Below are 12,931 nucleotides of genomic sequence, written 5' to 3'. Positions count from 1 at the left end.
ATGTTTTCAGCTCGGTCCAACCAAAACTCATTTCTTTATTTATTCAGAGTGACGTGCGGCGCTGCACAGTAGGCTGGCGAGCTCTTGTCATATTATCCACTTGTCAAAGCCAGTTAGCCTCCAGCGCTCCAAACACATAGAGACTTTTTAAAGCAGGAGAGCGCTGGTGGCAGCCTCAACCTGTTACTGAAATAACAACAGGAGAGAGAGCGTGTGTGTGTGTGTGTGTTTTCATGAGTCTGCCGCTGAATAGCTTTTTGAAAACACTCCCTGTCGAGGCGTTTCACAGACTCTCTGCTGCAGGTACGGAGGCGGGAAGCTAAAGGTCATCCTCTGCCTGTCTGATGACACACAGGTCAGGCTGTAGAAGAAGTGTAGTCGTGGCGGGAACATCATTATTTTGGGCCTGCGTCGACCAGGAGGGTTTACTCCGACAGACTCTGAAAGGGCGCGTGTGAGTGCTGCAGCAGAGCCTGGACAAAAGATGCTCAGACTACAGCGTTAAGACAGGCTGTAATTACCGCCTTCCGCGGACAAGCACCAATTTCAGAGATACAAACCGAAAGCTTCAATTCGCCTCCTCAAAGCGAACCATGCTACCAGACAGCAGCGCGCACAAACTGGAAACCTCATTACATAATCGCTGATTTACGCTGGCAGCCTGCTACTCTCGTGTCGTACATGTCTCGCAGATGTTTTTATGAAACCGTTAATTGATTATCTGTGATAGACGTTGACGACGTTGTGACTTTGTGTCCTAACGAAGACTTTGGACTGAGAAGTGAGAGATGTCGTTCAGTGTTACATTAAAAAGCAGCCAAGCATCAACAGTATGATCTTCTGATTCGTTGCATTATTAAATGTGATGCACAGAACTTTTAGGCTTTTTATCTGACGGCCTGTTTGTCTCTCATTTTCAGACTTCATTTCCTAGTTGATTGTACATTATTTATGGCTTCTGTTGTATTTCTCTCTCACCTCCTTGCGTGACTTTATTTATTGTTCTGTAGTTTATTTGGCTTGGCAACTGTAACACTGTGGAATTCGCTCTATCCAGCCAAGCTACCTTAGTTAGGTTTCTATCAAGTTTCCTTTCTCACTTTCTTGGACTTCAAAAATACAATCACGCAAATAGAAAGAAATGGCAGCGTTAACAAAAAAGAGTACCTCTCGTTTCCGGCGGTCGACGACATCAACATGTCTACATCTGCAGATTAAACTCGACTCGAAGGGTTAACAAGACCCCCAGCACCCAAATCTACGGCGATGCTTTGGATGTAGAATTCAGCCGTCGTATCCCGCACGTCGTCGTCGGACAGTTCCTGTACGAGACCGTAAAGGTGTGAAGCAAACTTTGCCTCACGTCATTCACTCAAATTGAACCGCCGCACCTTTCGGTGCAGTCTGTTGTTTATTCGCCCCAAACAGCCAAATTAACCGCTGCACAGATTTTAGTTTCAGCCGCTGACTGATCTCAGACCCAAGCAGAAACTCTTGTTCTCGCTCGTTTTCCTCTGTTTCTGTCCTCTGTCCTCTTGTCTCTGTGCATTTATGAACATATTTTTTTGCTCCAGTTAAAACATTTTTGACTTGTGCAGACACGTCGTCGCCTTGGCCTTGGCACCCTGGGCGGATTTGCGTCCACTCGCATCTTTCCGTTGACTTTCTACGTCCCCGGTTGAGTCTTAACACACAGGAAGAGTGAGAGCAACAACAGCTCTGACACTGACATGTTTCTCAGTCTGTGAATGAATGTTCACAGTTTTATATTATTTAAGTGTTTGGACGGATAGTCTCTTATCTTTGGAGAGAGACCTGTTTTCGTTGCCTGCACATGTTAATATGACACAGGAAGATCGTGCAGACAGTTTTCAAAATTCCGATTTATTTTCCTGTGTGTTACAGCCCTCAGGGACAGAAAAAGCCCCCCCCCCTCCATCGCGTCGCCTGTCTGCATGGTGGGTCGTTTGTAACGGCAGAACGGCGGTGGTCGTGTTTCCACCGGTCATCTGTAACCGAGCCGCCGGGCAGAACGGCAGCTCACCAACATGTTTGTGAGCGTCAGTCTGCCGTCTGTTTACGGGACGGTAATTATGTGATGCTTAATTAGCCGGGGTAAAAAGGGGCGCTGCGGTCTGGAGATTGGCATCGCTGAGCGACCGGCCGCCGTCCTCACGGGGCCCGAGGACGGCCGGAGGGAGAGACAGAGGACGGGAGGGAAAAGAGAGAGACGGCCGAACGAATGAACGAGATAAGATAAGTCAGTCAGACCGGCAGCACGGGAGAGTGACTCGACCCTGCTGACCTCGTAAACAAATATAAACACTCTCACACACGAGTGTTGAAAATGAATTACCTCATTTTACGACTTAAATCCTACAGTAGAGAAATGCAACGGAAAGTCTGGACAGTTTTCACATTCAATGCAGAAATATAAACTAAACTCTCTGTCCACATTTTTCTTGATGTGGAGAAGGTTGATCAGATGGATTTACAGCCGGGCTGAATGTTCAGTTATTCATCTACCAGACCAGGAGGCGAGATCTGGAAAAACTGCGGATTTTGAAATAGATTCTGGATGAATCTTGATACGAAACCGGTGAATTTCTCCACCTCTTGTCTTCAGATGCCTCTAAGCTGCAGAACCCGAGCAGGAAGCAGTCGGTCTCCAGAAGTCTCAAACACCTCTTCAACTCCTCCAACAAGTTTGTGAAAACACTGAAAAGGTTTGTGCTGACGATCCGTTTCGGCACGGGTGCGCGCATAATCGCTATAAAGGAGAGTTTTTCATTTCATTGTCATTATCTTGATCACATCATTTCCATTCGTTAACCTCTGGAGCGCTTTGTTTTACGAGTCTGTAATTACTCAATAATAACAGAAGTTTCCTGGTAAGAACTGTGTAGTTTGACAACAATTGTAGGGAAAACGGGAATGTCAGTGAAGGAACTGCTCCATTTATACCCGAGTAAATATGAATCTGTTTATTATTGAAATTGTTCTGACTAAATGACTCTCTGGCTTACATTTGCAGTTATAATCAGAAGGAATTGGACATGTACCAATTGAAAACTTTCTCTATTTTCCCAATAATTACCAACAAATTCCTTCCAGAAAAGTTGTAGTTGATTCGTAGGAAACTATCCCAAAATGACACACTTGCAAAACAAAGCGTTACCAGCATTTTTATATCCAAAGATAACCTTTTACACTTTTGATTGGCGCCTAAAACCGTGTACGATCTTATTAATACCTTATGATACCTTGAAAATTCATGTCTGAAACAAGCAAATCTTGAATAACGTGTCAGTTTGTCTTCACTGAATCTATATGATGTTGTTTTACTGCTGCACCGCTCAGAATCTAATAGAGATATTTGACCTATCCTTTGCATCATGAGCACATTTTCTCAATTCAGCTTGGTTGATATCTATATGTCTATATACAGATATATATATAGATAGTGGTCTCCATAAGACTTTAGAATAAAGTAAATAAATTGTATTCACACGAGGAATTGATAAAGATGAAGTCAGTCATTGAGGTTAAAGAGGTTCAAAGTACATTATCGGCCATTTAAGCAGCTAAAGTCAGTCAATTTAAAGGTCTTATATGTAAGTTTTCTCTGCTGCTGAAGCAGGTGATGGTCGCTCACCCAGAACTTCAGCTCACAGTGACTTGTATAAAACCACGAGTGATTATTTCCTGTCTTTAAAAGGTGCTGTGTGAAGTACTTTAAGATCAGTAAAGGAAAGAAAAAGCGTCTAATTTATTTTAAGAAACACAAACAAAAGACAGCGAAATGACCGACGAGACCGGCAGCAGGTAGAAACTCGGTCTTTGGTTGAAAGCGCGAGTAGTCAACCAGCCAAGGACCAAAGACAACATCCTGTTTGTAACATTAAGATTTCATAAACGCAGACAGATTTTATACCGATATGACAAACAAATCCTCGTTTCAAGTTGCTCCATGTGTCACCTTCACCTTCCTGGGATTTACCGTCCTGTGTGTCTGCAGGGGGATTTACCTGGCAACTGTCTTCTACCATAAGGACAGTTTACTGGTGACAGCAGAGGACCAGATCCCCATCGTGGAGGTGGACGACTCCTACAGCAGCTCCCTCATGCAAGACTTCCTCTGGTTCACCAAGGTACAGTTGGCTGCCTCCGCGCCACTGGATGACACGAGACCCTAACAAAGCACAGCAGACGTCTGCAGGTGTTTCACAAAACTTTAATGATAAAAGTCCGATGAAGTCCATGGTATCAGTAGCTGAGAGGTCTGGTAGCAGGACAACCCACACAGCTCATTTCAACACCACCAGCTTTGCACCGACTGCTGCTCTGCCACCATTAAAGTGGAGGCAGTCGTCTCCATGGCAGCAACATACTTCTTGTTTACAGAACCCTGAGCATGATGGGAACCCCGGGCAGGAAATCTCCAGAGGGTGTGAATCCTAAAAATGTTGGCGTGGTGTTCCAGTGTGTACAGGGGAAACGGAGCTTCTATAACGTGGGGACGTACGCTGCCCAGTGAGGGTCGGAGCTGTGCGACAGTCAGGACGACCTTTAGTCGTCTCTAAGTTTCTCTGTGATGGTTCATTTTAAACGCCGACATACCTGAACACAAACGGGTTTTAAATGCAGACGTAGCCTGAGCGCTGCAGTCTTCTCCTGGTGGTTGGTTTCTGAAAATGTTATCAGAGGTGAAGTGAGGTGAAGTGATTTGTTCTGGGCACTTTAATGCTCCTCGGTTCCCTTCAGATGAATTTAATATCGGCAACTCTCTGATCTGCTCTCTTCTCCGAACGCAGCACAAATAAAAGCGGCTCTTTTTACGAGGCGCTACAGTTTAAAGACTGTCTCTGCAGTTAATTGTCTTTGTGTCTCTGCAGCTGTCCTGTATGTGGGAGGACGTCCGGTGGCTGAGACAGAGTATGTCCGTGTCTATGTCTTCGTCCTCCACCCTGCAGGCCAGGCACAAGATGCTCACCGCCGCCGGCCAGCTGCAGGTCAGGACTCCAGAAACGCGAAACCGGCGTTAATCGGCTTGGGCATTAAATCCCAGGGAGGGAAGAAACTGCTGAACCAGATTTAAATTGATTTACTCTCCATCCAGACAGTTTGGTCCTGAATGTTACGCACCAGGATCTAATTTGTATGTTAGACCTTTTGTTAAAGTAAATACAGTCGTTTAGAAAGAACTCACTTGTTCCTGTCAAGCCACTAAATATTAAACCATTTAGTTTCGTTTTCATTTCAGGCTGCAGAGACAGATTCAGACTCACTCTCTCCAAATAAAGTCAAATACAGCGTGTTTACCTGAAGTGGACGACCTCGTATCGAAATGTATCTCCTTGATAATCTGACTTGACTTTTGTGATTTCATTTGGTGAAAACTGTAAATACCAAAGAGATTGAATTCAAAAAAATGGCAGAATTCAAATTTCAGTGTGACTCTTGAGCTTAGTCTCACGCTTCCACAACATCATCTCCATCGCAGCGCCAGATAAAATCCTCTTTCACACGCTGCTGGTCATCTCACTTCATACATGTGTTATTATCGGCTTGTTCTGACGCGTAATCGGGTGGCTTTACCTGCAGAACCTCCTGGGAACTCACAACCTGGGCCGGGTCCACTACGAGCCCATCAAGGATCGCCATGGCAACGTGCTGCTGGTGACGATCCGCGACACGGAGAGCCAGCACTCGCTGTTCAGCGGGAAGTGGATGCAGGTGACCAAACTGCAGAGCCAGAGGAAGTCCCTGTCCACACCTGAGGAGCCCTACGCTCTCGACATCCTCATCATCACCATACAGGTGGGGGGGCGGGACCCGACTTCAGTTTCACAGTCTCTGCTTGTTTTTGATGTTTTTATGATTGTCGGCTTTCAGTCGCACTTGACAGATCTAAAGACAGTTTACTTGTTTCGTAGCGGTGGTGCAGGCTCCATCTTTGGTGCCTACGTTTTTTTTTGGGGGGGTTTTTTGCGTATTGCCACATTAGCAACCAGGGTGGACGAATAACAAATCGTAATGCAGCATTCCACAAATTCAAAAAGGGAACGTTTCAAAAAATTCAATTTACGCGACAGAAGTGTCCTGTTACGAGGAGCTGCATTATCTGTCAGTGTCACCAAAACAGAAATCTCCTAAAAACTGCCAACCCAACGATCACCTTCAGACAACCGAAGCAGATCCGCACTCAGCTGCATTTTTTAAACAGGATTTCTCCGGTCAGTGTTCACAGAGCAGTGAAACACAAAATGAAATTCATCCTCAACAAAAACCCCATGAATGCTGCTCTTCAGGAAAACCTTTATATCAACAAAGTCTGTAAAAGCCTATGAAGTTACTTAATTGTTCTGCTTTTTAGCAGAATCGGTCGTTTGTACTTTATGATATATAATAATATGAGGCCTGAAACCGAGTGCTAACAGTTTAACAACTGTTAAATTCGAAGCAGAAGGTTGTTCTGCAAAGTCATCATGTACCGTTTCACTGCAACTCTACTCACACATCAAACTGTGCCTTTCCTCTCATTCTGCCTCTTTCTGTCTCTGGCCTCCAGGACATTCTGGCGTACCAGCGGCGCAGCACTCACCGGCTGGCACCAGGCCTCTACCTGGGCTACCTGAAGCTCAGCAGCTCCGTAGACCAGATCAAGGTCCTGGTGTCCCAGCGGACCCCGAGCATGCTCTGTCACGCCCGCATTCGAGACAACGCCAACGTCTCCAGGTACATTACACACGCACATCAGCCTAGTGTGTGTTTTTACGTAGACCCATTTATACACAAAATGAACCTGAGTTTACCTGCCGGTGCCAGATGAGTCGTGTACTCGGAACAGGAGCTCCCGTTCAGTATAAACCTGATTTTTCCTGAAGGTTTTAGTTTCATTTCACTGCTGAATATTAATGTTCAGTCAGATAAACAATGCACACACACACCTTAAGGCTGGACTGGTTGAAAATGCAGAAATTGTGTCGGAGACTCGAAACCAATGTTCTCAACCCGAGGACCTCAGAGTAGGAGGAGAGGTGGAGATGATTCACAGCTGAGGGAAACAGACTCTGAACAACACACCAACATGTTCGCTCGTCTCCGGTGCCAAAGTCTGGTGCTTTCTGTCGCACTTAGAATCAGTTAGGAAGTTTACAGGCTTGTTAGTTTCCCAGTGTTGAGTCTTGTCCAGGTCACAACGTTTACATGCGCCATGAGAAGTCGGGTCATTCATCCACTGTGCACATGATTCGAATCATGCTCCCCAGTCAGTGCAGGTTTGTCTTTGACTCACTGATATTTCTGTACTGCCTGAAGTACATTAACAGGCCAGGATGAACAGCGTTCCGGAGTCTGTGGTGGCGATGAACCCACAGACAATTATCGGCTGAACCTGAATCAGCTCCCATCGGCTTTACGCAGCTTTACAGTGAGTTTCAGCTCATTGTTTATCCGATTACTGCTCCGGGTTCACTCTCGCCGCTCTCATAGCGTCGTTTTCGGCAGATGTTTTCAGAGAAACAGCTGTAAAAAGCCACCGTCCTCTACCTGCTGAGCGGAAAAAAAGGAGACAGACACAGTCAGAGACCAGCTGCTGAACATAGTGGAGCATTTAGCTGCTGAAGAGCCAGATGTTTCCCTCAGGAGCTGGTGGAGACCAAAACCAGAGCTAAGAGAGAGGGAGTACTGGACTTAGATTCATCAGGTGGACTCAGACACCAGATCCAGATTGAGGATCATATTGATCGGTAACAGCTGGATGTGGAAATAAGCAGCAGTTTGAAAGAGGGGATGATATGTCAGTGTTGTGTTTACAGCTTGTCTCTGCTGAAAACACAACAAAAAATGATTCGTGCAGGTTGAAACTGCTAAATCTTTTTGTACATGTATTGTACCACTGACAGGAAAACTGATGAGCTTTCTGAGTGTATTCTATAAAAACCAATAAACATGTGATGTTGTTAAGATACAAATCAGTCAGAGCTGATTATAAGACAGTTCAAATGTAAATGGTAAACCAGTCTGAGACCAGTGCATACAAGAAATAAAAAGGGTGGAAAAGTCATGACAAAACCAATAGAAACGATTAAAAAATAATAATAAAAAATAAGATAAAAAAGATAAATCAATGAGAGATAATCGCCCATTTTAATACATGAATAAATCAAAATAAATGATCAGCTTTCAGCTGCACTCTCACATAGTGACTCTGCCAACAGCCTTTACATAACATAAAAAACAACAAGTAAAATAAATAAAATGAAAGATGAACTTTAAAACCAGCAAAAAGATCATCCTGCTCATCAGACTGAATCATTACTTTTTCATATTACATGTTCTCCATTTATTCAGACCAAAATAAAATATATCCAAATACTTTGTTCAGCCAATATTAAAGCCACGCTTTGATTGACTCGCCGACTGACCTGAGATCAGTGCCGACTTACACATATGTAAAGATGGGTCTCGTGGTTTGGAAACCCGCAAGTGAACAGCAGGCGACTGAAAACTGGCTGTTCTGCGTCTTTAAATGATGGCCGTGTTTTTTCAGCCTCTGTGCTTGGACACGGAAAAACAAAATCCAAACTCACCCCGATCTCGTTGGCCAGTATCGGCCGATCAACATAAAATACCACAAAAGCTGCCGCATGTTGTCCCGCAATTGTGTGGTGGCGACCGTGACCTGAAACCTGTGGAATGGGAGCTGTTGGCACCTCTCGGAGGTTTTCTAATCTGCCTGCTTGTATTACATTACACACTCGTGCGCGGGTAACATCGTTCCTTCTACACCTGTGGACGTGTGCGTCTTTTGTGTTGGATCCGATCTGATTGGCTCTGAGCTCGGAGCAGGTAGAGGTATTTCTGCTCTTTGGCCTCCGCCACAAGAATTTCTGGACACTAAACAGCGCTGCATTCCCGCCTCGGACATATTGGAAAGTGCGAAGTGAGAAACAAAGGGGGGAAAAGCGGAGCTCAGCGTGTGTGTCGTGCGTTGGACCTGCAGTGCCAGAGTGTCGAGTAGCATCGTGGTCTGGTAGGAGATCTGGCTGGTGGTGTGTTGTGTGTGAGAGGACGGAGAACAGGAAAGAGATGAAATGAAAGAAAAAATGTAGAAAGAGAGCGAGGGAAAAAAGCTTTAATGGGCCTGTGAGCCGGTTTTGGTGGGAGGTGGCGCAGGTGATTAGTCAGGTGAGGTGAACACAAAGAGGCCATTTAACACACACTCACTTTGTATAGAAAACACAGGCACGCTCGGTGTTTCTAAAGATCTTAAATGAGAATCGGTCCATAGAGAGAATCAAGCTTTTTCTTCAGTTTCTTCACAGGTAAAAGATTTCACCTGTGGATGCACATCTGCTCTTTAGGCACCTAACAACGGACACAGCGTGAAGGTCTCTGCAGCGTCTGGCGTCGCGAGCGCTTCTGTTCTGTTCTGTTCATGGTTTGACAGATAGATACGAAGGTTAGATGAATGCTAACCAGCACTTTCCATTGGACGACAAAGCAGTAATGAATGTGCGTTCGGACTGAATCTGCTGATACTCTGATGATGAGTCTATTTTTAATTCATGCTGAAAAACCAAAAGGTGTTTCCTCCACAGTGCTTTGAATTCAGAAAGCGTTGCTGTTTGTGTTTTTGTTAATTGAATGTGTCTATATTATGCTATTAACCAAATACGTATCGTTATACTGATGAGTGAAGCGCCGGTGCTCTGGAGCTTCTTCATCATTTAAAAGATCAGACGGCTACAACACAAAGTAAACACGCTGTGTGTGACTTCATGCCAGAGACTTCAGTCGTCTTTGATCCGTTGTCGGGGGGGGGGCATCAGGTCACGTGACCTCCTCGTAAACGTGGACGTCCGTCTCCAGCTTCTAGCTTTATTCAGCAGGTCAGAGTGTTTTTTACATTGAGACCAAAAGTTAAGAGACAGAAGCAAATATGGAAGGAAACCGTGTGTCATGGTCCTCAGGGATCCGGGTCATGGTTACCCAAAGTCTCGCTGTCACGTGTCTCTTCGGCACATGACTCGGTCGGCAGAGGACCAGACGGTCCGGCGGTAAACTTCTGTGTCGGTAAACGTGTGTGTGGTGTTCAGGGAGGAGTGGGACTGGATCCAGACGCTGTCGGCCGTAGGAGACAAGGACCACACCAGGGAGGAGAGCGAGGAGGCCGAGCCCAGAGCAGAGAGTCACGCCCCCTTACTGTACTACGAGCTGCAGACGGCGATCAAGTCCCTGCTGAACCACATCAACCTACCTCTGCACCAGGTACGCGCTCCTGCTGCCGCCGATGCAAAATCCGCAGTTCTCCTCCTAACTTTGCATTTTAACTGCTCTTTTTTCTGTTCAGGATCTTCTCTGGGAAATTTGTTGGTAAAACGGTTTGAAATGTTTGATTTAATTTAACTGGTGTCTTTTAGAGTTTTAATGTAAAGTCTTATTCAACAACCTGCATCTGTGGGATCTCCTCCGCCGCCGCCCAAAACACCTGAGGATGATTTGACCACTTGACCTGCAGCACTACAGTTAATAAGAAACCCCCTCCAGAGTTCTGTCTGTCAGTCATGTCATCTGACGTCAGCTGTTCCTGGAAGAGGCAGATATACGGACTAAATTCATCCACAATCCACCGAGAATTAGACAAGAAGCGGCAACAAAAGAGCCGAGACAAACTATGAAAACCTGCAGGCAGCACCACCAAACTCATACAAAGGTAAATGGACGTGACAGTAGCAGGTGCTGTGGATGTGCAGGAAACGCTAACGCAGCTTTCGGTCGGCTAACTTTAGCGCTGCCGTCAGGAGGAGTGAGTCAGTTCCAGGATCAAAGATCACAGGATTGATGTTCTCCAACGATATGTTGTCTCCTGTCGAACCGAGCCCAGAGGATGAACGGTATTTTAGTGAGCAGGTGAGTGGACAGCACAGGTGGCTGCAGTAGCGCTAGGTCGGCGGGATCAGACGGACCGGACTAGATCAGAGAGAGCGGCTCTGTTGAAAGAACAGACAGTCTGGAAGCGCCGAGGTGAGTCGGTCTGTACGACACCTGTAACCATGGTAACTGTACACAAAGATGGCAGCAGCAGTAGCCTCAAGATGCTGAAGACAATACAAATCAAAATGTGTGACAACTTTGTCTTTAGAAGAACTACACAAGTAGAAAAGTATTCTTATGTAACTACTGTAAATAAAGTGAAACTAGCAAAAATCAAACGTTTTCCAGGATTTAGAGACCAACTGGTCACTAACGTTGACCAACTGACCGCTTGATGTATTTCTCACATCCTGGGGACAAAGATGTGTTCGCACAGTCACGAAATGGTGTCTCACCATGTCCCCATATGTGGACAAAAAGCCGGTCCCCACGAGACAAGCCATTACAGAGCTATTACTGTTCAGACCCGGTTCTGGGTTTAGGCTGTTGTTAGGCATGACGTCTTAATGACTGAGGTTCGGGTTGGTCTCCGAGGAATGAACGTGAGTCAGTGAAATGCGCACATGTGACAAAAACAACTGTGTGTGTGTGCGTCTGTCTGTGCGTGTGTGTGCAGGCCCGTCACTTCCGTCTCTACAGTCAGGAGGTGGTGGAGCTCGGTCACGGCGTCTCCTTCCTGCTGCTGCTGCCAGCGGCCGATGACGTTTGCTCCGCCCCCGGACAGTCCAACCCCTACACCCCCCTGTCAGGATTCCTCCACCTCCCCTTGCAGATGTTCGATCTCGGTAACAATACACACGCTCACACACACATCGAAAAGAGAAAAGTCGGACTCGCATGTCTTATTATTTGGCTTTAAATGCCGATTCGAGACCGGAAGCTCTGCTGTGGAGCTTTTGACCAGTGGTGGCGCTGTAGAGCAGGGTGTTTGGGGGGGACCAGTATTGTTTGTATCTCATGTTACAGCTGCACATCATGAACACGTGGACAGAGTGTAGTTCCCACTCCTGCCTGCAGAGGGAATTGATGTTGTGAATCTAACTGTTTTCTGATTCAGTTAAAATTATATTCACGCGATGTTTGAAACTTAGTGTCTTTGATTTTGTGTCTTCTGATGTTGCTCCGATGCTTCACCTGCCGAAAGGACGTCATGAGCCTTTAACCCTCTGACGCCCACGGGGGCGAACACGCCCCGAAATATCCTGTTGCCTTCAGAGCGTCGTTTCTCCTCCGTGGTGTGAGACAGAGACATGATGGTTTTCTCCTGTTAAACTAGAGACCCATCCTTTTGTCTGCGTGAGTCCATTACTCAGTCCGTCTCCTTTCTGAATCGGACACTCCTATTGGCTCCAGGAGTTGCCAGCTCAGCCATTCAGAGTGTCCGATTCAGAGGCGTTGCTGCGAGTTGCTCGTATAGAGACGCTGGATTATTTTGAGCTCGAAGCAAGTAGAAGTTGGTCTACGTTTATTGTAGAGACAGAAAAAAGACAAAGACAAGTCAAGTAGGATTTTTCAAGGAGATGTTGAGGAGAAGCTTTCCAGACACATCTACACCATCTATGATGATAACACTGTGTTTTCCCTGCCAGCAATACTGATTCTTACCACATGGTAAAGGAAATGTGTAGGATGTTAAGTAAACAGACTATTATTGTAGATTAGTGTATGGTGGAATTAAACAGTGCGTGAAATAAACCAAATACTACTGTAAACTATTTAGGTCATTTCGATCAGGAGAAAGCACATGAAGTGCAAGAAAGATACGCCGTTGTGGCGCAGAGCATGTCCGGTGCCCCAATGCGTGATTCTGGACAGGAACTGCAACCATGCACATCAGGTCTGGGGAAGCGCAGGCAGGACCGGAACAACTATACCTGAAGGGGAAGACAAAGAAACGTCAGAGGACACTGCCGGAAAGAAAAACTCAAAAACGGAAGAAGCTGGCAGCTTCGAATCACTTTGAGCACAATCCAAAGAAAGGTCTGTTTGT

At 45.9% G+C, this 12,931-nt stretch overlaps 1 protein-coding gene across 1 annotated transcript in view; it reads left to right on the top strand.

Annotated features, from left to right (window-relative positions):
- Positions 1–12,931, top strand: part of ankfn1 (ankyrin repeat and fibronectin type III domain containing 1) — a 133,187-nt gene that overhangs the window by 109,376 nt on the left and 10,880 nt on the right. The window contains exons 15-21 of the mRNA XM_040135882.1: positions 2,627–2,726; positions 4,019–4,151; positions 4,896–5,012; positions 5,605–5,820; positions 6,572–6,738; positions 10,104–10,275; positions 11,558–11,726. Coding sequence (XP_039991816.1) covers positions 2,627–2,726; positions 4,019–4,151; positions 4,896–5,012; positions 5,605–5,820; positions 6,572–6,738; positions 10,104–10,275; positions 11,558–11,726 — 1,074 coding nt within the window. The remainder of the gene's footprint in view (positions 1–2,626; positions 2,727–4,018; positions 4,152–4,895; positions 5,013–5,604; positions 5,821–6,571; positions 6,739–10,103; positions 10,276–11,557; positions 11,727–12,931) is intronic.

This window comes from Xiphias gladius, chromosome 9 (genome assembly GCF_016859285.1).
Source record: "Xiphias gladius isolate SHS-SW01 ecotype Sanya breed wild chromosome 9, ASM1685928v1, whole genome shotgun sequence".
Lineage (NCBI taxonomy): Eukaryota > Metazoa > Chordata > Actinopteri > Istiophoriformes > Xiphiidae > Xiphias > Xiphias gladius.
This window is presented reverse-complemented; position numbering and strand designations above follow the sequence as displayed.